We start from the raw sequence: 25,548 nt of genomic DNA, 5'->3' as shown, positions 1-25,548 counted from the left end.
TATCCTTTCAAAGAACCAGCTCTTGGTTTTGTTGATCTTTTGTATTGTTTCTTTGGTCTCTATGTCGTTTATCTCCGCTCTGATCTTTATTATTTCTTTCCTTCTGCTTACACTGGGCTTATCTTGTTGCTCTCTCTCTAACTCTTTGAGTTGTTGGGTTAGGTAATTTATTACCATTGTTTCTTGTTTTTTGAGGTAGGCTTGTAGAGCTATGAACTTCCCTCTCAGGACTGCTTTCATTGTGTCCCATAGATTTTGGATTGTTGTGTTTTCATTGTCGTTTGTTGCCATGATGTTTTTTATTTCTTCCTTGATGTCTTTGGTAACCCAGTCATGATTTAATAACATGCTGTTTAGTCTCCAAGTATTTGATTTCTTTGGGTTGTTTTTATTGTAGTTGATTTCCAGTTTTATGCCACTGTGATCTGAGAAGATACTTGATATGATTTCTATCTTCTTGAATTTGTAGAGACTTTGCCTATGTCCTAACATATGGTCTATCTTTGAAAATGACCCATGTGCACTTGAGAAGAATGTATATTCTGTGGCTTTGGGGTGAAATGTTCTGAAGATGTCGATTAATTCCATCTGTTCTAGTGAGTCATTTAGGTTTGATGTTTCTTTGCTGATGTTTAGTTTAGAGGATTTGTCCAATGGTGATAGTGGGGTATTGAAGTCTCCTACTATGATTGTATTACTGTCAATCTCTCCTTTGATATCTTCCAGGAGTTTTTTAATGTATCTTGGTGCTCCTGTATTGGGTGCATATATGTTTACCAGAGTTATTTCTTCTTGTTGGATTTCTCCCTTTAGTATTATGAAGTGGCCTTCATTATCTCTTGTTATGTCCTTCACTTTGAGATCTAATTTGTCAGATATAAGTATTGCAACCCCAGCTTTTTTTTCATTTCCATTTGCCTGGAAAACCTTTTTCCATCCCTTTACTCTCAGTCTGTATGCATCCTTTTTTTTGAGGTGGGTTTCCTGTAGACAGCAGATATCTGGGTTTTGTTTTCTTATCCAGTCTGTTACCCTGTGTCTTTTGATTGGGGCATTCAATCCATTTACATTTAAAGTTATTATTGATAGGTACTTATTTGACGCCATTTTTATTCTATACCCCTGTGTACCTTCTTTGCTTCCTATTTCTTTCTTTTTTTTTTTTTTTTTTTACAGCAGACCCTTTAGCATTTCTTTCATTGCTGGTTTGGTGGTGATAAACTCCCTTAGTCCTTTTTTGTCTGTGAAGCTCCTGATTTCACCTTCAATTTTGATTGATAGCCTTGCTGGGTACAGTATTCTTGGATTTAGACCCTTCCTTTGCATGACTTGGTATATTTCATTCCATTCCCTTCTGGCCTGATGAGTTTCTGTTGAGAAATCAGTTGCTAGTCTGATGGGGGTTCCTTTGTATGTAACTGTCTGTCTCTCTCTGGCCGCTTGTAAGATTCTTACTTTGTCGTTGGTGTTTGCCAACTTAACTATAATGTGCCTTGGCGTCGGTCTTTTGGGGTTCATTTTGCTTGGAACTCTGTGAGCTTCTTGGATTTGTGTGGGTTTTTTCTTCCCTATATCAGGGAAGTTTTCTGTTATTATTTCTTCAAACAGGTTTTCTATTCCTTGCTCAGTTTCCTTTCCTTCTGGCACCCCTATTATCCTGATGTTGTTTTGTTTTGTATTGTCCCGAAGTTCCCTTACGCTCTCCTCAATCTTTCTAATTTTTGTTTCTAGAAGCTGTTGTAATTGGGTATTTTTTTCCATCTTGTCTTCTAGCTCACTTATGCGGTCCTCTGCTTCATCTAGTCTACTCTTGATGCTTTCTATTGAGTTCTTTACAGCAGCGATGTCATTTTTCATTTCTTCTTGGTTCTTCTTCATTTCTTCTTGGTTCTTACTCATATTGTCGAATTTGTCTTCCATCCTTTTCAGCCACCCTATGATCATTTCTCTGAATTCTTTCTCTGATAGGTTGTTTGCCTCTAAATCGTTTACTTCCTTTTCTGGTGATGCCTGTTTCTCTTTCCTGTGGGGGCTGTTTCTTTGTCTCCCCATGGTCTCTCTTCTCCGGATGTCTGGTTATATAGATTTCTCTCTCTGGCGTTGATTTAAAGGTATAAAATACAACACAACCAGGCACAACAGACAAGGCACTGAACAGAATTGTATTCACGATATTAATAACCTCCAATAAAGGTAACCACCAGAGAAAGACAAATTAGGGAATAGGAGTGGAAGAGGGAGAGTAAAAAGAAAGAACAACAACAACAAAAAAAAACAAAACAAAACAAAAAAAACAACGAGTGTGAATCTGAACTTGGGAAAAGAGCAGAAAGAAAGAAAAGAAAAAGAAATAACAGAAAAGAAAAAAAAAGAAAAAAAAAAAGTAAGAGAGACAAGAATGATACTAAGAGAGAAAAGGGGAACAAACTATATATATGGGGAGTAAACTCCACTAGAACAACCACTATTCCCAGCAAATTCCAGCAACACGAGCCTGGAGATTAATACAAACTGCAACAGCAGCTAATATCAAGTGAGGCAAGGGAAAACAAAAGTAAAAAACAAACAAAAACAAAGCAAACAAAAGAACCAACCAAACCAACAAAAAGAATAATCAAAACAATCTCATAAAAAAGCATAAAAATTCAATCTAATCAACATTCAAGCAAACAACAACAAAAGGCCCGAGAGAAAAATAATTTTTTTAAGGTAGCGTAGAGAGAGGTTTGTATGGATTTGGAGCAGGGGGTTGGGAATTAGATAATATAAGTAGGGTGAAGTTTTAGCAGGGAGTAAACTGAAAAAGTAGGGAAAATCTAAAGCCAGAAAGGGTTAAGATAAACTGGGGACCAAAATGGGAAAGGTTGGGAGGAGAGTGATGGCATAATGTTAGCTTTGAGATAGGGTAAAACGATTGTAAGGGAAAGATGCAAATCGAATGTAGGACACTAATCCAAAAAAAAAAGAAAGAGAAAATCAAATGACATTAAAAAAAAAAAAGTAAAATAATAGTAATAATAGTGTTGATTGAAAATAAAAATGTAATAATTAAAAAGGTGAAAATCGAGTGAGGAAAAAGAAAAAAAATTAGTTTCTTAAGTAAAAGATGCAAAAAATGAAAATAAAAAAATATGAGAATAAAAAATTTTAAAAATTGAAAAAAGAATTGAAAATTAAAAAATAGGAAGACTAAAATGTGCAGTAGCGGCTGTCATTCACTTCCTCTATTATTCTGTTTGGTACGCCTTTTTCCCAGTCTGGGCGGTATTTCAGTTCAGCTTCATTCCAGGGCTCCTCAGTGTTGGAAGCCAGTCCTGCTTTTTAAGCCAGCCGTGTCTTAATTTCTCGTATTTATTTTTAATTACACCAGAGACAATTAGCGTTTCAGCCCCTGGGTGGCAGTGTTTCTGAATTGACTTCCGGGCCTCTCTAGCTCTTTTTTCTTTTCTTTTTTTTTTTTTTTTCCCCTCTATGGCACTCACTACTGGTTTGTGGAGGTATGCGCCTCAGAGCTGCCTCTCTGATGGTCACACGCAGCTCTGGTCCCCAGGTTCTGACAAAAACACCTTCCCCCTGCAGTCTTTCAGGGTTTCCGCCTGGGTTTACCTCTGTATTGGGCTTAGCAATCAGAGTCGGAAAGAGCCCAGGTGTGCGGACCGTGGGTCTGTGCCCCAGACTAAGGAGCCTGCACTCCTTTGAAAATTCTTAGTCTGACCCTCCTCGTCAGATTAAAATAAGTTGCTTTCAAGAGGTCACTTCTGTTAGCAGCTCAGAAGACCCCCCTCCTCATTCACGGATCAGGGCAGTTCCAACTGCCTCCGATTTTTCTAGGCACAGACCTCCCGGCTCCTGCCGGTCCTGCGGTCCTGCGGCTGCCGCGCTTCCCTCACCCAGCGCTTCCCTCACCCACCGCGGGGATTAGAAACCGCCCCTCATTTCAGGCGAAATCTGACCTTTCCGTGGTGCAGTGAAGAGTTTCTTTGAATCCGAGTGTTTGCGCTGATAGGGGACCAGTGGTCTGGTGCTCCCAGCAGCTCAGTGTTTGCAGTTGTCCAGATTTCCTCCTTTTAATCTCACCTCCTTAAAATCAATCTCCTTTGTGATTTTTAAGATCTTGTATGTATAGGCATACCTTTGAGAGATTGCAGGTTCCATTCCAGAACACTACAATAAATCGAGTGGTAATCTTATTGCTGTTAGAGGGTCTTGCCTTCAATTTTTAAAAAATGCAATATCTATGAAGTGCAGTAAAGTGAAGCACAATAAAATGAGGTATGCCTGTAGAATGTTAAGTATCTAATTAGCTTACTAGATGAGGCAGTCTGATGCATGGGAGCTTCAAGCTTTAGATATTATGTTGTACATCTTTTGCAGTACTCTTGGTGATGTCCTTTTTGAATTAATTCAAATTGTTATTTGTTCTGGGTTATAAACCATTAGCATATATTAAGTAACTTCTTATATTAGTAGTCTTGGGTTATTAAGCATCATTTTTTAATTAATAAAAGAAGGTGATATCATACATTCATTTACTCAGAAAATATTTAAGTCCTGAGATATAATTCACCCATTTAAGGTACACACTTGAATGATTTTAGTATAATATTTTTTTCTTATTGAGGCAAGATATATATAAAAAACAAAAATCTGTCCTTATAACTATTTTTAAGTGTGCATTTCAGTGGCATTAATTACATTCACAACATTGTGAAACCATTGCGTCTATATCCAAAAGTTTTCATCACCCCAAACAGAAACTCTATTAACTATTATGCAATAACTCCCCATTTTCCTCTTCCCCCAGCGCCTGGTAATCTCTAACCCACTTTCTGTCTCTATGAATTTGCCTCATCTAGATATCTATAATAATAAAAGCGTAATATGCTAATTAGATTGGACATTCTTCCGGACGAAGCCGGGGCTTCGAGGGAAGCCCGGGTCCCAGGTGCCTGCTGGTGGCCCGAGGGAAGCCCGGATCCCGGTGCCAGAGGGAAGCCAGTGCCAGCAGCTGGGGGAAGGAAGGCCTACTCTTGCACTAATTTCGTGCATCGGGCCTCTAGTTACATATAAGTGGAATCATGTAATATTTGCCCTTTTATGTTTGGCCTATTTCATTTAGAATGTTTTCAAGGTTTTAGATTCAGTTTTTAATCTTATTTTTATATAGCATTTTTCTATGTTTCTACATAGCTTTTATAATTTACTAGTATTTATTTCATAATTTTTTAAAGTCACCATTCCAGAGTAGTGTTTGAGATTTTCTTTAATGGGTTGTATTCATTAGGTTTTTTAGGTTCAAGAAACCCAACTCAAATTACTTACAAGAGGGAAATTAATTGGCTCACAGGACAGGGAGGTACAGAGGGTTAAGTCTGGCTTAAGCAGGATTCAGGGACTCAGAAGATGTCATTAGGCTACTGTCTCTTGGCTCCGCCTTCTTCTCTGACTTCATTCTCAAGAAGTCACTCCTTGCATCTCTGATGGCCACCAGCAGTTTACATCTTCCTGCCAGCTAGCAGTCTTAGCAGGAGTGTATCTTTTTCTCAATATCTTAAGCAAGAGCCCTGGGGTGATTCTTGTTAGATCACATGCCTAACCCTAGAGTTCAGACATGGGATTAGGCCTACTCAAACCACATAAGCTAAGTTAGAATGGGGAAGAGAAAGTTCCTGAAGAGATCATGGAACAACAAAAACCTATCTATCTTCCTGTCATTGTAAGCTCATTTGATTGGCCACATTTCTTTATCGACAATAAAGAAATATTGTCGATAGGGTGAATGAACAATAGCACCCTGTCATTCTGGAAACTAACAATGTTATTGTAATACTTTTACATAAACCAGGGGTAATCAACCTCTTTAGCCCCTGTGGGCTCCATGGAAACCTGTTGATAAGTCCAAAATCAGAGCAAAGGGACTATTAGGAAAAGAAAGGCAGAGAAAATAGTAAGACATGCATATGGTGATAAAGTGAAATGCCATTTCTAGTTGTCCACATTATCCTTTGTAACATGTCATAAGTTACTTAAACTTGTCATACATCGCTTACACTTTTCTATAAAGCATTAGGACTTTCCCAGCACTGCACTGGTTATATGACTAACTGCTCTTCTTGTTTCTGAAGGCACAGCGGCTCTGTAAACGTTGTGGTCAGGCATGGAGAGCTGCAACGCTTGAAGGCTGGAAGCTCTATCATGACCCTAATGTTAATGGAGGTATTTTAGTAGATTTTATTCTGAGAGGTGGGAACATAAAGTTTCTTAGCTCTAACTGCCATTCTTTGTGAAATATAGCTTTTGTTTTTAGAAATCACAGAAAGATCTCATTTTAAACTATATATTTTATTTCTTTAACTGTTTTACAGGAACAGAATTAGAGCCTGTTGAAGGGAATCCATATAGATGCATTTGGAAAATAAGCTGTTGGAGAATGGCAGAAGATGTAAGATATAATAAAATATTTACTGTTACTGCTTTTTACTCTAATCAATTGAAGGCCTACCGAAGGTGCTGTGATATGCTCAGAATAGTGTAAGGTTCTTGCTTTCAAGAACTCCTAGTCATATTGAGGAATTGGCAGAATTAAGTACTAATCAGAATTATTCAGACACTAAGTTATAAGGATTAAAAATAGATATAATTTATCTATTTTTAGGCCAGGGATTGGGCCTAAACCGGCAGTTGGACATCCCTCTCACAATCTGGGACTGCTGGCTCCTAACTGCTCACCTGCCTGCCAGCCTGATCGCCCCCAACTGCCCCCCTGCCAGCCTGGTCGCCCCCAACTGCCCGCACCCTGCCGGCCTGGTCGCCCCCAACTGCCCCCCCTGCTGACCTGGTCGCCCCTCACTGCCCGCCTCTTTGCCCCCTGGTCACCCCTCACTGCCCCCCCTGCAGGCCTGGTTGCCCCGCGCAACCTGCTATTCAGTCGTTTGGTCGACCCTCACTAACCCCCCTGCCAGCCTGGTTGCCCCATGCAGCCTGCTGTTCAGTTAGTTGTTTGGTCGTCCCTCACTAATGCCCCTGCCGGCCTGGTCACCCCACGCAGCCTGCTTGTTAAGTCGTTTGGTCATCCCTCACTAACCTCCCTGCCATCCTTGTTGCCCCACACAGCCTGCTGTTCAGTCATTACTGTGAGGGAGTCCTGACAAATTTGCATATTACCCTTTTATTAGTATAGATAGTAGTGAACCATTGAAACCTCGAGGGCAAATGACAGCAGTTTTAAGATTAGCTTGGCAGTGGAAAATAGGTTTATAATTGATTGGACTAAAGGCCAAGAAACTAGTTAGGAGCCTGTCAGAATTATTCAGGTACTAAGTAATAAGGACCTGTCCTAGAATAATATTGACAGTGGAAAGGGAGGGAGCAAAAATGGTCAGGACAAGTAATTGGAGACAGAAGGCAGAGGAGGACTCAGATAGTGAGAGTCTCTAAAGCAGGGGTCCTCAAACTTTTTAAACGGGGCCAGTTCACTGTCCCTCAGACAGTTGGAGGGCCGGACTGTAGTTTAAAAAAAACTATGAACAAATTCCTATGCACACTGCACATACCTTATTTTGAAGTAAAAAAACAAAACGGCAAAAACACCCGCATGTGGCCTGCGGGCCGTAGTTTGAGGACGCCTGCTCTAAAGTCTCTTGTGTGGATGATAAGAAAACTGGAAATGCCATTAATAGATTCTGGAAGTAAAATGGAATCATTTGATGAATATAATGAATTCTGTTTAGGAATTTGATACAAACTGATGTGGTTCCAAGTGCTTTGTTTTTATGTTTTTAGGTCAGTATCAGATAGTATTAGATATTTAGAAACTTTCTAGCTGACAACACTCATACACATTCTATTTGGACTAAAATTGGACTGCTATAAATAAAGAATCCATTAGACTTGGATCTGCTTTTACCCTGTATTTGAAAGTTAGATGTTTGTCTTTTCTTGAAGATTTCAGCATTGACTATATCATCAGGCTAAAGGATCCTCTCTCTCTCTCCTTTTTTTAATATATATTTTTATTGATTTCAGAGAGGAAAGGGGAGGGAGAGAGATAGAAACATCAATGATGAGACAGAATCATTAATTGGCTGCTTCTTGCAGGTCCCCAAGCATTGAGCTTACACCCAGGCATGTGCCCTGTCTGGGAATCGAACTGTGACCTCCTGGTTCATGTCGATGCTCAACCACTGAGCCACACCTGGGCGGGATTCTTTCTCTTATTACCCCATCAGATCTTTCACTAAAGTTTAGAAACTATCAAATAAATAAGTTCAGTTTAGAAGACATTGCCAAACTCGATTATGAAAGAAACTGACATGTTAAGAAAAATAAGTTTTCCAAATTTATTTCTATTGTATTTCAGGAGCTTTTTAATAGATATGAGAGAGCAATTTATGCTGCTTTAAGTGGGAATCTCAAACAGGTATGCAATCTATTTTAATCTTTTTTTCCTGTGTAATGAAATCAGATATATGAAATATTCTACTAATTATATTAATAAATTAAAAACTTAGGCTACTTTTTTAAGAGTAGCAATGATAAAAGTAATCATGCAATAGATTGACTCAAGCTGCTTGATATGATGTATCCCATACTCTAAATAATGCTTTAATACATGAAATCAGACTTCAGTTTCTAAGAATTATAAGTTTAATTACAATATACATTTACTGATGACTTATAGTATGCATAGCTTTATGCAGAATGTACCGCTGAGGCACAGTGACTGGATTGTCTAACAATCCTGTGTGTAACCCCATTACCCCATGCATTTTACAGCCATTTTGAGATATGCTATATTAGTGGAAATTCTATCATATAGCAGTGTGGAAAATTGTGAACTCCGTATGGAAAAATCTTAATAGTTCAAACTTAGAAGAGGTGGGTTGTTTGTTATGCTATTTTATATTACAATCCACAATATTTTGTGACTGTAGTGACCTGATAGTCCGTATCAGTGGATGTAACTGCTTTCCTTGCTTTTTTTGTTGACTGTGTCTACATGTTTTTGTTTTGGATTGGGGGAAAAGCTTCTTCCCGTCTGTGACACCTGGGAAGATACAGTGTGGGCCTACTTTCGAGTGATGGTGGACAGTCTGGTGGAACAGGAGATCCGGACATCAGTAATAACTCTGGATGAAACGGAAGAACTCCCTAGAGAATATTTGGAAGCAAAGTGAGTTTGTTCGTTTGTTGTAGTCATGGTGATTTTTAGTATACTCTGAAGTTTTATTTTGTATTCCTTGTTCATATTATTAATATTATTTTATCCCTTTCCTGTTCTTTCTCTTGAAGTTGGACCTTAGAAAAGGTTTTCGAAGAACTTCAGGCTACTGATAAAAAGGTAAATATTAATATGAATATTTTACATTAACTGAAATAGGAAACAATAACTGTTCTGCTATTGTGCACTGTAGCTGGGAGGCAAAAAAATATGTGAAGCCTTGTTATCTTCTCCCTTCTTCTCCTCGCCTATTATCCAAATGAGGGACATTCTTTAAAAGGGGAAAGGCGTAATTGCATATTTAAGTAATACATCATTTCTGTTTACTTTGGTTTAGGATTGGTCTCACCTAAATATACAGTATACATGTAAGCTAATTTATCCCTTTACTTTTGAAAAATAAAGACACATGATGGAAAATAATAAAACTTTTCCTAGATCTGAAAATAATATAATATTTAAAGTAATATTCTTAAAAAAATTTTTTTACGACCAAAGTAATAGCATATGTCCTTGGAACAAAGTAATCTACACTAATAAAAGAGAAACATGCAAATTGACCATACCTTTGCTACACCCACCAGCCAATCAGGCGTGAGTATGCAAATTAACCCAACAAATATGGCGGCGGCCACAGAGCTGGAGTGAGCAGGAGGCTTGGGTTGCCCCCGGCAATGGAGGAAGCCAAGCTTCCCCCCCGCCCTGGCCGGCCCTGGCCTCCACTCAAGGCTACAAAGTTTCAATTATAGAAGATAAATAAATCCCAGATACCTGCTTTCAGTCAGCCCTGGCCTCTGCTCAAGGAGGTGCTGAAAAAGAAAAAAAAGAAAAACAGGAGGGGCTGGGAGCTTGGGTTGTGGGGGGGGCATGGCCAGCCTGCAAACAGCCATCAGTCCCTCACCTAGGCTGGCCACATCCCCATGGCATGAGGGTTCCCGCTGGGGGGCTTGGCCAGCCTGCAGACAGCCATCAGCCCCTCACCCAGGCTGGCCAGGCACCCCAGCGGGGAACCCTACCCTGAAGGGGGTATGGCCAGCTTGCAAACAGCCCTCAGCCCCTCACCCAGGCTGGCCATGCCCCCCCAGGGGGGACCCTAACCCCATGGGGGCATGGCTGGCCTGCAAACCACCACAGGCTCCTTGCCTAGGCCTCCCCAAGCCCCAAGGGAACCCCCACCCTGATCCAGGACACCCTTCAGGGCAAACCAGCCGGCCCCCACCAGGCCTCTATCTATACCAGTGATGAGCAACCTTTTGAGCTTGGTGTGTCAAACTTCGCCAAAAAACTGAGCATAACTCGGGTAGTGTGTCACTTTGAGGAAAAAACATTATGTCACAAATGTTTCATCCTCAGAAGCAGTAAATGTTTCATCCTCAGCATGTGGCCGCCTCAGCGGCCGCGTGTCATCAGAAATGGCTACGGGTGTCAGTGCTGACACGCGTGTCATAGGTTCGCCATCACTGATCTATACTAATAAAAGGGTAATATGCTATTAGACTGGGAGACCTTCCAGGAGACCTTCCGGATGTTCTTCTGGACAAAGCCATGGTGGCAGGGCCGAGGTAGAGGCGGTTAGAGGCCAAGAGGAGAGGGCAGTTGTGGGTGATCAGGCCAGGATGGGATGGCAATTGTGAGTAATCAGGCTGGTGGGAGGCGGGGTCGTTGGGGGTAAGCAGACGAGCAGGGGGGTCATTGGAGGTGATCAGGACAGCGGGGGGGCACAGTTGGGAATGAGCAGGCCAGTAGGGGGGCATTTAGGGGCGAGCAGGCCAGTGGAGAGGGAAGGTGGGGCGAACAGGCCAGCAGGGGGGGCAGTTGGGGTTGAGCAGGCCGGCAGGGGGGGGCAGTTGGGGGCGAGCACACTGGCACGGGGGGCAGTTGGGGCGAGCTGGCCGGCTGTGAGGGGCATTTGGGGGCGAGCAGGCCGGCGGCGAGGGGCAGTTGGGGGTGAACAGGTCGGCAGGTAGAGTGGTTAGGGGCAATCAGGCAGGCAGGCAGGTGAGCGGTTGGGAGCCAGCAGTCCCAGATTGCGAGAGGGATGTCTGACTACCGGTTTAGGCCCGATCCCTGTAAACCAGCAGTAGGACATCCTTCGAGGGGTCCCAGATTGGAGAGGGTGCATGCCAGGCTGAGGGACACCCCCCCCCCCCCCCCCCGGGGGGCACTAATTTTGTGCATCGGGCCACTAGTCTAATAATAAAACTTTCATAATTTCCTCTTAACACCTTTGTGGTTATTCTCATTCCCCTGTGATGGTAAAGCAAATTGATATGTATTCTCCCTTATGTTTCTCCATATTCTTATACGTATGTAAAAATAATGTAGATATTCTGCTGTACAATTTGGGGTTTTGTTATGGCTTTTCTTATACTACTTATACATTACTCTACAACTTCTATTGTGTATGTTTTTTCATTTAATGATACTCCAAGTTAGTAGATACAGATTTAACAACCCAACTTATTCTTTTTAATAGATACATAATGTTCTGTATAATGATGTATAATTTTTAAATCATCCCACTTTTGGGGATATTTAAGTTATTTTTAGCACTGTAATGAACATTCATATGTAAATATGTATGTGCTTATCTACTGGCCCTGTTTCTCTAGGATAGGTTTCCTGAAAGCAGGGTTGCTGGTTAAAAGGTGTATGTATATTGAATTTGCTAACTGGTTGTAGCAATTAATTCATACCCCCACAAGTAATTTACTAGTGTGTCCATTTCCCTGCTTTCTCACTGGTCCCAGATATCACCCTTTTTATTTTTTGCCCATCCATCACATTAGGTAGAAAATAGGAATGTACCACCTTAGCTGGTTTGGCTCAGTGGCTAGAGCATCAGCCTGCGAACTGAAGGGTCCCAGGTTTGATTCTGGTCAAAGGCACATGCCAAGGTTGTGGGCTTGATCCCCAGTAGGGGCCATGCAGGAGGCAGCTGATCAGTGATTCTCTCTCATCATTGATGTTTCTATCTCTCTCTCCCTCTCTCTTCCTCTCTGAAATCAATAAAAATATATTTAAAAAGGAAATAGGAGTGTACTGTTCTGCTCTCATTTTTCTGTGCATTCAGAAGGCTGAGCAAGTTTTCCTATGTTTATTGACCATCTGTGAATTTTCTGTTCAGATGTTTTACCTATTTTTCTATTGTGTTTTGTCTTTTCCTTATTGTATAATGAGTTCTTTGTATAGTTAGTAAGAAAATTAATGCTTTTTCCGTCAAAGGGTTATTGCCAGTTTATTATTTTGGAGATACCAGATAAATGAAAATAAAACAAAGTCAAGAAATAGATTTAAATATTGGAAAGGAGGGAAAATTTTCATGTGATAAAAGGGTAAATCTAGAAACTCAAAACTCCATAGAATTAAGATAAGAATTTGTTCATCTAAAATTCGAGAAAAAGTTACAGAAAAATCATAGCCTTTCTATACTTGTTACAACTAGTTAGAAAAGAATATAGCCTTCCTTCCCAATAGTACCATTTAAATTATTGACTAAAACTATAAGATACCTAGAAATAAAAATTAACCAAAGGTTTGAGAACCTTCCTAAAGACAACTATAGAATCTTATTGGAAAACATGATGGCCCTGGCCAGATAGTTGATTAGAGCGTCATCCCAATATGCCAAGGTTGCAGGTTCAATCCCCAGTAAGGGCACATACACGAAGCAACCAATGAAATCATAAATAAAGTGGAACAACAGATCAGTGTTGCGCTCTCTCTCTCTCTCTCCCCCTTCCTCTCTATAAAATAAGTAAATAGAAATTAAAAAGAAAAACACAGGTAAATAGATATACCACATTCCTAGACGAGAAGACTTAATCATTAGTAAATGTCATTCATTCCAAAATTAACATAGAAAGTTAGTGCTTTAGGGGATTATTTCTAGACAGAAATTTTCCAAATAGAAGAATAAGAAAAATTAGAAAAGAACAATAGTTATGGGATAGTTTTCTTCATAATAAAACTTAATATAGAGATACAGCAAAACAGACAATAGTGGGGTGGGGTGCAGGGACAGGCTGGAGGGGGTCAATGAGGAAAGAAAGGGGGACATATGTAATACTTTCAACAATAAAGATTTTTTTAAAAAGGAAAACCATATGGCATTAACACAGGAACACAAAAGTTCATATGAGATCCAAGTATAGATGAGAACTTAAATGATATTGGTGACCTTTCATATTACAGAAAAAGGGATGGTTTATTTAAATTCACAGTATGGGCATAATTGACTTTCCATCCAGACAGAAAACAAAGCAAGATCCCTACCTAATGCCATGTATTAAAATAAATTCCAGATGAAGCAATGGTTCAAATGTAAAAAGAATAAATACTGAAAGAAAATGTGGACAACTAAATAAAAATTTTAGATATTTGACAAAAAAATAAACTATTGACCTGTAAATGTTTTTTTCTCCTCTGTGTCTAATCACTATTTTGATGGTTTTTTTTAATTACTCTTAGTGCCATGTGCTGAAAAGACTACCAAAGAATGCTGTTCATGTTGATAGAAATGTTTATAATTTATTTCACTAAGGCCCTTCCTTTCTGGTCCAGCATGGAGTGCCAATGAAAATAGTAGCAAAATATAAAAATAAAAGTTTAATAATAGCATTCACAGAGATTAAGTTGTTTTATCGTAGCTGTCTGCTTTAAAAAATACTGTTCAGTCCTAGATTTGTAAGTCTTAAGTATATTCAAAGGCAGAATTCATCCCATATTTTATTTTGTTTTAATTTCCTAAAATCTTTCATTTCCAACTTTTTCTTTATATATCTATCTTCAGAAGTTTGACATTTTTAGTTTAACATTGCGTACATACTACAGAATGACCACTAGAAGATTTATGGAAAATGTAAAAATATTTTTCAGAGAGTTCTGGAAGAGAATCAAGAGCATTATCATATAGTTCAAAAATTCCTTATCCTGGGAGACATTGATGGTAAGATATTATAATTATTTTACTTTGTATGAATTCCTTGTTTTCTTACAGTAATGTTGTAAAAGTTGTCAAAGCAATGCATATGACTTACCTCATCTTTTAATCTGTATAAATGTCAGCCTATTTAAATGCAACTATCTACTTAATTGTTATAAGATCAAGTTTGGATTTCATACAGAGACAGTGTTATGTGATGGTTATTAACAATGAGATATAGTGACTTCATAGTACTAGAGGGAGTAATGTTTATTTCGCTTTTTTTTGTTTTGTTTTTATCCCTATTGTTGAATCTTTGCTTTGATGGCTTGTAGGTTTGATGGATGAGTTTAGCAAATGGCTTGCCAAAAGCAGAAATAATCTACCTGGACACCTCCTCCGCTTCATGACTCATCTCATTTTGTTTTTTCGCTCGCTGGGACTACAGACAAAAGTAAGTAAAAGTGAACCATTTACCCTTCTCTGGAAGGCTGATGCTTTACACCTGTCATCAGGAAAACACTGCTTTTTGTTGTGGTTTTCTAAAATTGGTGATGGGGGTGCCCAAGTCTTCTGTACAGTCTCCCTGTGGGTGACCCCTTAGGGTTCTAATCTGCAGCTGCAGAATGCTGATGTTCATCTGGTTTCTGGTAAATTCGGAACTTTAATCCTCAGTAATACCCAACTCTGAATCAACCAGCTAAGCTAACTGAACCAGACTAAATTCTATATGAGATTATAAACCTTTGTTTTCTTTTTCTCGTTTCCTAAATGATTAATAACATTTTGGTTAGAGTACATGTAGAAGGCAGAATGATACAGTAGTTAAAAGCTTGGGTTTTAGAGTAAGAACCCTAGGTTTACAGCCTTACCCAGCAGCTTACAGTTTTGTAATTCTGAATTAATAAAACCTCCATAGGTCTTAGTTTCTTCTTCTGTAAAATGTGAATAATAATAACTACTCACAAAGAATACAGTATGGTTAAGTCAGGCAATGCATGAACTTTGCTAAGCACTAGTTATTGCTCAGTGCTAAATATTGAATCATTAAATCATTTAATAGCAGAATTTTTATTAGATATATTGCTGATATACATAGGCAGTTGTGTTTATAATTGAATTATATCTTTTTTTCCTATGAAGGAAGAAGTTTCCATTGAGGTCTTAAAGACATACATACAGGTAAACTTTAAGAATCCACAATATGGTTCTTTTTTTATTTTTATTTTTTACTATTTTAATGAAAAAGAATGATAATATTTTAATACCCAGTCGCAGGAAATTCATCAGAATCCATAAGAGATTAGAGTTCGAATTATTATGTTTAGCAGCACAAATCTATGTTTGTATGAATTTCTCCTAAATATGTTTAAAATTTTGAAATGAACTTTTAAAAAAAGTACCACTGATCCTAAAACTTTTGTTTAACTGGTTACATACTTTGATCTTTTTCTGTTTTTTAGCTTTTAATAAATGAGAAACGTACAAATCTTGTAGCATTTTATACCTGTCATTTGCCTCAAGACCTCGCTGTTGCCCAGTATGCATTATTTTTGGAAGGTGTTACAGAATTTGAACAGCGCCACCATTGCCTGGAGCTGGCTAAAGAAGCAGGTAAGAATGATTGAGAAGTTCATGCATTGGGCTTTGTAGGCAAATTATCATTTTGATTTTAGTAACATTTATCCTACTTTTAAATTTTATTTCTCTTGAGAGAATTTCAATGAAATTCTGTTTTAGAAATAAGATACACTGTAACTCATGTATAAAATAACTTTTAATTTTGGCATTTTAAAAATAATGTGTTTCATTTTATGTTTTTTAAAAATTGTTATCCCAAATTTACCAAATTATTGTATCTGTTTAGAGAATGTTAGTGTGAATAATTAATTCTTGCTTTCGTTTCTTCAAAAAATTCTTTAGATCTGGATATTGCTACTATAACAAAAACTGTAGTTGAGAATATTCGAAAGAAAGATAATGGTGAATTCAGTCATCATGACCTGGCCCCAGCCCTGGATACTGGCACTACTGAGGTAATATGAGGTGGAAGGGAAGTGCTGTGCTTTGGTGAACTGCTACCTTAAAATACTCTGGCTTCTTTTTTTTTTTTAAAGAATTTTGTTTTGTCAGCCAAGCCTTTTAAATTATAAAAATTGGGAGCAAGCTTAAGGTCTTATGTAAGGGCTTACTTGTATTAGTAGTATATTATGGGAAGCTTCTTTAATAGAAAAAAACCTGAGCATTGGATTTTTGCTCATCAGATTATTCTAGATACTAACCCTTATGTAGCTTTCTTATTACTGTTTTCAGAAAGGAATGAAAGTTTTGTCTAGGAAAGAAAATAAATTTAGAGTAGTATTTAAAGGAATCACGGTTAAATTGGTGGGTTATAGAATATATAATTCCAGATTCAGAGTCCAGTAAGTTTTTCTGTAATTTAATAGAAAGCTATTAAATGTGAAAATATACTAAAGAAAGCTAGAGTCTTCCACAATTTTGTATAACAGGAGGGAAAATGATGTTCACTAAAGTGCAGGTATAAGTTAATTTTACTAATTTGCAGAATATCTTAGAAAATAATAAAGTTGATGTTTTGTTGTTTGTTTTCTTTTTCAATTAAATGAATAGGAGGACCGTTTAAAAATTGATGTAATTGACTGGTTGGTATTTGACCCAGCACAGAGGGCAGAGGCATTAAAACAAGGCAATGCAATAATGAGAAAATTCTTGGGTATGCTATATTTTTTATATTCTTTTTTTATTTTTAAAGTATTTGTTCAAATCCATATATTCTTTTTTTTTAAAATTTTTTTATTTTTTTTTAAATTTCTTTATTGATTAAAGTATCACATATTTGTCCTCGTCCCCCCTTTCCCATCCCACACCCCTCCCCACACATGCCCCCACCCCCCTGTTGTCCTTAACCGCCGGTTAGGCTCATATGCTTGCACACAAGTCCTTTGGTTGATCTCCCCCTTTACCCCCACCCTTCCCTACCCTCCCCCCGAGGCCCGACAGTCTGACCCATGCCTCCTTGTTTCTGGGTCTGTTCTTGTTTATCAGTCTATGTTGTTCATTATTTCCCCTAGGTGAGTGAGATCATGTGCTATTAGAAATACACTTATAAGAACCGAAAATGAGACAAGCAATAATGGTTATGGTGACAGGCAAATGAATCAGTGTGTAGTGAGTTTCTTTCTGGGCCAACAGTTCTTTTGAGACCCAATTTCAATGTCCAACAGTTCCTTATGTGTACATGTCAGCACTGACATTTCAGTTCTGGATGGTGGACAAATGGTGGTAATGCAGGTCCGACTCTGTCTGGTTTGGTCCAAATCCATATATTCTTGAACTTTGTTTGGTTTTTTTGTTTTTCTAACCCTTCCAATAAGGGAGGGTACAAAACAGCCTCTCCTGTACCTGATGTTATGAAACAAAATGTTTACTATGAATTTTCACATCCTACTCAATTCTGCATATAATCTCAAGGCTTTGAAAAATGTAATCCTTTTTTTAAGACACAGAAGTATGTAAAAATAACTGTATTTAATAAATTCTTTTGTGATTATGTCATTGAAGTAAGGAAAAACTCCAGCCATTAGGCAGAAAGATCACCCAGACCTTTAAGTATGTTGGGACCTGAAATGGTTACAGCTCACTGTAAAAGCTGAAAACTAATTATTAGACTCCCTTTTATAAACCATTATACAGAAATCTACATATATTGAAAATTTTTGTATCTTTTTCACAGCATCAAAAAAGCATGAAGCTGCAAAAGAAGTATTTGTGAAAATTCCTCAGGATTCTATAGCAGAAATCTATAATCAGTGGGAAGAACTAGGAATGGAAAGTCCACTTCCCCCTGAAGATGATAATGCCATCAGAGAATATTTGTGCATTAGAGCTTATTTGGTGAGTTTGTAAAGAAAACAAATGTGTCTATCTTCATGATGATTTTTCTCATTCACTCTCAGACTTTGAACTGTTTCCAGAAATGGTGATTGGCTCATTATCATCTCTCTTGTGACTGAGGTACTGACTGATCCACATGGGCATTGAAGTCATGACTTTGTTTTCATTAGCATAAGCTGCTAATTAAGAACATCTCACATGGCACATAGTGAATGTGATATCTGTAACTTACGTTTTCTTAAGATTCTTTGAATGCTTTGTCTTGACTTTAATATTTCTGTTTTGGGCAATAACTGAGAAAAGCAATATATTCTCTATTTGTTATGACTAAAATAATAACAAGCTCATTCAAAATCCATTCAACAAATAATTAACTGATCTGTGGATGGCTTTCTGTCCTTGTCTTCTAGAAACTAATAGACCAATAAAAAAGACAGTAAACATATCCATCACAGAGTGATAACATTATAGAGTGACAAATGTAAGATATATACGTGATCAGGATGCTAAGATAGGAATAAGTGCCAGAAAACACATATCTCTCTCTATATATAAAAGCATAAGCGACTGTTATGACCGGATGACCGGCCAGTAGCTATGACGCACAGTGACCAACAGGGGGTAGACGCTCAACGCAGGAGCTGCCCCCTGGTGGTCAGTGCGCTCCCACAGCCAACCTCCCGCGGTCCCAATCGGCCCTGATGGGCCCCGATCACCAGCCAGGCCGAGGGACCCCATCAGTGTATGAATTCGTGCACCAGGCCTCTACTATATAATATAAACTTTACTGGTGTTTGTCACTCAACAAAACATTTATTCCAATGATTATTTTGCATAAAAACAAAATATTAAAGTTTTATTTCTTGATGCTGCAAAATTATTTCTAAGAACCAAATTTGAAAAACTGTTGAACATATGTGAAAACTTTTCTTTTTTTGTATTTTTCTATTTTATTTCATTTTTAGGAAGCCCATGAAACCTTTAATGAGTGGTTCAAACATATGAATTCAGCTCCTCAAAAACCTAGTTTGATACCTCAACCAAAATTCACTGAGAAAGTGGCTCATGAACACAAAGAAAAGAAATATGAAGTAAGTTGAATATAGCTAAAACCTATGTATTGCACCTTAACATACATGCCGTATACTGTAAGAGATCATTTTTCAGCAACTATATTCCTATTATAACAGGTGATCTTGCTGTTTGTGTTCTACTTTGAAAAAAACAACAACTTTCTGTTCATCAGTTATTTTTCTGTAGAGAATTAATTAGACCTGAAACCTACCTTCAGGTGATAGTAATGTTCATATACAAAGCTAGTATTTTAGTGTTTATTGTAGTTAACTGCAATCTGTTGATGTTTATTTTTATATTTGGCTAACTGAATGTCAACACTTTAAAACAGTGATTTTCAACTGGTGTGCCACAAGAATTTTTAAAACCTGTAATACCTGACTATTTAGTCAGGGACACTGACCTCTTTTTCCTTAAATTGTCAAATAAAAAAATGACAACAGCCAACACAACAATGGCCATGTGGTGTGAATGACCTGTCTCAAATCATAAATATATAGATCATATAATAGAATTGTAGCTTATTGATCACGTTGCATAATAAGGTTGCATTTGATTGGTTAATTTTTTTTTTTAATCCCAACCTGAGGATATGTTTATTAATTTGAGAGAGAGAGAGAAACATCGATTGGTTGTCTCTTGTACGTGCCCCAACCAGGGACAGAATCCACAACCTAGGTATGTGCCTTGACCAGGAATCAAACCTGAAGCCTTTTTTGGTGTACAGGATGATGCTTCAACCAACTGGGCCACACCAGCTCGGACTGATTGGTTAATACTTGGTATCAGAAATCCTTATATACAAGTATAGGCATCTGACTTTTTTTTAATATATTTTTAGAGAGGAAGAGAGAGAGAGAGAAATATCAATGATGAGAGAGAATCATTGATTGGCTGCCTCCTGCACACCCTACACTGGGAATCAAGCCTGCAACCCGGGCATGTGCCCTGACCGGGACTAGAGTGGTGACCTCCTGGTTCCTAGGTCGACACTCAACCACTGAGCACGCTGGCCAGGCTAGGCACCTGATTTTTTAAAAAGTCACTTTGGAGCAAAAATAGTAATAACTTTTTTTTTGGTAAATCAATAAAAGTTATACTCTTTTTTTTTGTTTTGTTATACTCTATAGTTTTGGTGTGCTGCAGAATTTTAGTAATTGGTTTATGTGTGCCATGAGATGAAAAGGTTGAAAACCGCTGCTTAAAAATGATGTTTCACATATATGTTCCTGTCTGTACTTTACAAATACATTATTTAGCGGTTTTCGTCCATGATATATCTGCCTTATGTTTGGTTTGCAGATGGATTATGGTATTTGGAAAGGGCATTTGGATGCCCTAACTGCTGACGTGAAGGAGAAAATGTATAATGTCCTGTTATTTGTTGATGGAGGCTGGATGGTAGATGTTAGAGAGGTAAGCTGTATGTATTGTTTGTAGCTAAAAGCAAAAAACAAGTTTGTTTTTTAAAATATATTTTTATTGATTTCAGAGAGGGAGAGAGAGATAGAAACATGAGTGATAGAGAGAATCCTTGATTGGCTACCTCCTGGATTGAGCCTGCAACCCAGGCATGTGCCCTGACTGGGAATGTAATCATGATCTCCTCGTTCATAGGTTAACGTTCAACCACTGAGCCATGCTGGTTGGGCAAAATGAATAGGAGCATCTATACTTCTGATACAACCTTTATTCTTATAACTGAACATCCCATAATTTAAACCTAAATTAAAAATACTAGCTAGAGAATGGAAATATTTGACTCGGGTAAACTACACTGAGTGGCCAGATTATGATCTCTGAACGCATAATCATCTGGCCACTCAGTGTGTGTGTGTGTGTGTGTGTGTGTGTGTGTGTGTGTAAATTAGAGGCCCAGTGCATGAATTCGTGCATGGGTGGGGTCTGGCCAGCCTGGCCAGGGTAGGGGACATGGGTGGTTGGCCGGCCTGCCTGCTGATTGAACTCCTGGAGGGGACAATTTGCATATTAGCCTTTTATTATATAGGATATACACTGAGTGGCCAGATTATTATGCGTTCAGAGATCATAATAATCTGGCCACTCAGTGTATTTCTTCAGATTTAATATGTTCACTCGGGATACTAAAATCTAATTTTTTAAAATTCTAGATCTAATTTTTTTTTTTAATTTACTGGTTTTTGAGAGAGAGAGGAAGGGGCAGGAAAGAGAGAAACTTTGATTTGTTGTTCCAGTTATTTATGCATTCATTGGTTGATTCTTGTATATGTCCTGACTGGGGATTGAACCCAAAACTTGGCATATCAGGGCAACACTCTAACCAACTGAGCCACCTGGCCAGGGCCTGGACCTAAATGTTTAATTATACATGTGTTCAACTCAGTTTAGGGATACGAAGATAAGTCTTAGTAGTATGAGTAACCCTATATGATAAAAGGCTAATATGCAAATCAACCAAACAGTGGAACGACCAGTTGCTATGATGCACACTGACCACCAGGGAGCAGATGCTCAACGCAGGAGCTGCCCCCTGGTGGTCAGTGAGCTCCCACAGGAGGAGTGCTGCTCAGCCAGAAGCCGGGCTCACAGACTGCTAGAGGGTGCAGGCCTGGCTGAGGGGACCACACTCCACCCCGCGTCCCCCCTCGCGCCCCCCCCCCCCCCCCCCAGTGCACTAATTTCGTGCATTGGCCCTCTAATATAAAGCAGTGGCTCTCACCTCTGAGCTGACCTGGGAAGCTTTTAAAAAATACTCAGTTCAACACCCAGAGTTTCTAGTTTAATTAGTCTAAGGTAGGGCTGGGTTTTTTGTTTTTTTAACTGCCTAGAGAGCTCTAATGTGTAGGCTGGGTTGAGAATCAGTTACAAAAGTACTAAATGCCATGAGAAACACACATACTGAGTATTCTGTAAATTCCAGAAATAAAAAGGTTACTTCTACCTGGAAGATATCTGGACAGGATGCTTGAAAGGTAGTCATTTTTAACAACTTTAGGACTATTTAATGTCTGTCTGTAGGATGCTGAAGAAGACCATGAAAGAACACATCAGATGGTTCTACTGAGAAAGCTTTGTCTGCCAATGTTGTGTTTTCTGCTTCACACCATATTGCATAATACGGGTCAATATCAGGAATGCCTGCAGTTAGCCGATATGGTATCCTCTGAGCGCCACAAACTGTATCTGGTAAGTTCTAGAGCATTTGCACTTTTAAATTTTAGTGATTTGGTGATTTCAGCTATACTTAGATTTTCTTAAATAGTCTCATTTTAATGATTGTGCCTGTTTGTTTTGTTTTGTTTTTCAAAATATGTATACATTCCTAAGCAGGTAGAAGTATATAGACTGGCTCAGAGAAATAGCTTTGAAAATTCCTAACCATGCTAACATATTGGCCTCTGGCTGCATAAATATTAAAAAATAATTTCTTCTTGTATTAAGCTAATCAGGTTGATTAGTTGACTATAAGTTCCTACTCTTCTTTGTTCTCATTCTTAACATTTTTCTCTTTTTTAAAAATCAGGTATTTTCTAAGGAAGAACTAAGGAAATTGCTACAGAAGTTAAGAGAATCCTCTTTGATGCTTCTAGACCAGGGACTTGATCCATTAGGATATGAAATTCAGTCATAATTAATCTACTCTGTGTAATCTTACTAATTTCCATGATAAATGGAGTTTTTTGTAAAATATACATATTTGTAATTACTGGGGGTTTTCTTTTGCATTATCATGAGGAGAAATGTTTTTAAAATGTACACATTTGAATTTTGTACTTTTCAGAATATTATGGTGACACTGAATTTTAGTGTATTATATCAGTATTTCCCTGTGTTTATTAATAAAATTATATAAAAATTAAAATTTTCTTTTCTTACAAATTCCAAGATTGTTTCTGTTATGTAATAAGTAATTAAAATTCCTATTATCCCACTTTTTTCCTATGATCATAAGTACTCTGGTACCTTAAAATTATGAAGAGAATGAAAAGTAGATTTAAGCCAGGTATGTAATTTCTCATCATAAAATTTAGTATTTTAAAAAATATTACAGCTAAGAAGATGAATATAGGAAGAATGTTTTCTAAAATAATATTAAGCTATTATTTTCTTTATTTTGAAGACATTTCTAGTTTATTAACTCTCAGCAAACCTGCCACTGAAATGGCACATGTACAGACTTGGTGTGGGACCTGACACACAGTAAACTGAGTAACTTGAGGAATGCAAAATGAGTAAAATTAATCCAGCCTTTTAGGAAGGGAAATACTATCTTACCTAATAATAGACCAACATGTTAATTGACCATACCTCTGCTATGCCCACAGCCAATCAGGAGTGATAGGCAAATTAACCCAACAAAGATGGCAGTTAATTTGAATACACAGGCGCCGAGTGCTGGGGGTGGGCGGGCGTTCTGCCCCACCCCTGGTCTCTCAGGGCCTCTGGGCAGCGTGGGAAGGCGGGACCGGAGAGGAGAGAGGTGGCTCCTGGAGCGGAAAGAGGAAGCTCCAGCCTGGAGCAGAAAGGGGCTGGGCCGGAGTGGAAAGGCAGTGCTGGCAGCCAGGGAAAGGAAAGCCCATTCTAGCACGAATCTTCATGCATCGGGCTTTAGTCAATATATATTGTAAATGCCATCAATCTGAGCAGGAAGAAACTATTTCCAGCTAAAAGGTCTCTGAGGAAGTAGCATTTGGGCTGGGATTTGAGTAATGCACTCAATTTGCAAAAGCAAAGATAAAGCACAAGAGGGATGAGGCACTATAGAGTAGGAAAGCAGTATGAGCAAGGCCGAGAAATAGTACTGTATGCTTATGAATCAGCAAATATGCCACATGGACTACAGTGTAGGATTTATAAATGGGAAGAATCGAAGAGACAATGTGAGTCCAATAGGAAACATGGTCCAGGTTAATAACTCCCCAAACTGGCTAATCGTCTAAATCTCCTAAGGCAGTGGTTCTCAACCTTTCTAATGCCGAGACCCTTTAATACAGTTCCTCATGTTGTGGTGACCCCCAACCATAAAATTATTTTCGTTGCTACTTCATAACTAATTTTGCTACTGTTAGGAATCATAATGTAAATATCTGTGTTTTCCGATGGTCTTAGGCAACCCTGTAGAGCCCAAGACCACCGGAAAACACAGATATTTATATTACGATTCATTAACGGTAGCAAAATTACAGTTAAGAAGTAGCAACAAAAATAATTTTATGGTTGGTGGTCACCACAACATGAGGAACTGTATTAAAGGGTCGCGGCATTAGAAAGGTTGAGAACCACTGTCCAAAGGAATTGTTAAATATGTATTTATTGATGCCACCTCTAGAGATATCTGCTCGGGAGGCCTGGAATGGGGTCATAGAATTTGTATTTTGTAATAAGCTATGGGTGATTTCTAAATAGTTAAGTTTGGCCGAAACCGGTTTGGCTCAGTGGATGGACCGTCGGCCTGCGGACTCACGGGTCCCAGGTTCGATTCCGGTAAAGGGCATGTACCTTGGTTGCGGGTGCATCCCCAGTAGGGGGTGTGCAAGAGGCAGCTGATCGATGTTTCTCTCTCATCAATGTTTCTAACTCTCTATCCCTCTCTCTTCCTCTCTGAAAAAAAATCAATAAAATATATATTTTTTTAAATAAAAAATAAATAGTTAAGTTTGAGTCATTCTGGCTTACATCAGAAATGGATATTGGTCCTCCTGAACCTAAAGCAGACAGCAGTATACTGTTGATCATAATAGAGACAGGGACTCTGCCTCGTTTTCTAGATAAAGTGATCCAAATCAAAAATGAAATATTTACTTATCAAAACCCCTTTAATTTTTATATCTTACTATGTATCCATTCTAAAATGAGGTAGAGCCATATGAACTGATAATCAAGAGTAAATCTAACAAAACATGTATAGGATTTGTATGTTGAAAACTACAAAATACTGATGAACGAAACCAAAGAAGAGTAAAATAAATGAAGAGACACGCCATGTTCATTAGAAGATTCAACATGGTAAAGATATCCCTTGTCAAATTGATATTCAGATTTAACATAATTCCTATCAATATTCCAGCAAGAAAATAGATTGTATATTAGTTGGGATGATTCAATTAATACTAATTTTCTTAGGTATGATAATGGTATTGTGGCTAGGTAGGAGAGAGACATGCTGAAATATTTATAAATGAAAGGTCATGAAGTCTGCACTTTAATTTTAAATGGTTTAGGCTTTAAAATATAAGTTTACAAAGATAAAACAAAGGGCACAAGAATGTTTATTACACTAGTCTTAGCTTTTCTATGAGTTCATAGTTTAACTATTATCACAATCCTACCTTATAATAGAGAAACATGCAAATTGACCGCACCTCCGCTATGCCCATGATTGGGCCTGCGAGAGGCTGGGGGCGGGACACCGGGTGGCCTATCCGGCCGTTGA

General features: G+C 38.3%; 1 protein-coding gene across 2 annotated transcripts in view; it reads left to right on the top strand.

The window, feature by feature from the left end:
• The window catches only part of NUP107 (nucleoporin 107), a 53,212-nt gene extending 30,228 nt beyond the window's left edge, over nt 1-22,984 (top strand). For both annotated transcript variants that reach the window (XM_054718878.1, XM_054718879.1), the window contains 16 exons: nt 6,126-6,216; nt 6,366-6,442; nt 8,360-8,419; nt 9,027-9,172; nt 9,292-9,340; nt 14,099-14,168; nt 14,480-14,598; nt 15,288-15,326; nt 15,608-15,758; nt 16,068-16,180; nt 16,776-16,878; nt 17,899-18,059; nt 19,025-19,150; nt 20,436-20,549; nt 22,134-22,301; nt 22,639-22,984. In XM_054718878.1, coding sequence (XP_054574853.1) covers nt 6,126-6,216; nt 6,366-6,442; nt 8,360-8,419; nt 9,027-9,172; nt 9,292-9,340; nt 14,099-14,168; nt 14,480-14,598; nt 15,288-15,326; nt 15,608-15,758; nt 16,068-16,180; nt 16,776-16,878; nt 17,899-18,059; nt 19,025-19,150; nt 20,436-20,549; nt 22,134-22,301; nt 22,639-22,746 — 1,695 coding nt within the window. In that variant the 3' untranslated portion in view covers nt 22,747-22,984. The remainder of the gene's footprint in view (nt 1-6,125; nt 6,217-6,365; nt 6,443-8,359; nt 8,420-9,026; nt 9,173-9,291; nt 9,341-14,098; nt 14,169-14,479; nt 14,599-15,287; nt 15,327-15,607; nt 15,759-16,067; nt 16,181-16,775; nt 16,879-17,898; nt 18,060-19,024; nt 19,151-20,435; nt 20,550-22,133; nt 22,302-22,638) is intronic.
• The last annotated feature ends 2,564 nt before the right edge of the window (nt 22,985-25,548 follow it).

The sequence above is a fragment of the Eptesicus fuscus genome, chromosome 7, assembly GCF_027574615.1.
Source record: "Eptesicus fuscus isolate TK198812 chromosome 7, DD_ASM_mEF_20220401, whole genome shotgun sequence".
Taxonomy (NCBI): domain Eukaryota; kingdom Metazoa; phylum Chordata; class Mammalia; order Chiroptera; family Vespertilionidae; genus Eptesicus; species Eptesicus fuscus.
This window is presented reverse-complemented; position numbering and strand designations above follow the sequence as displayed.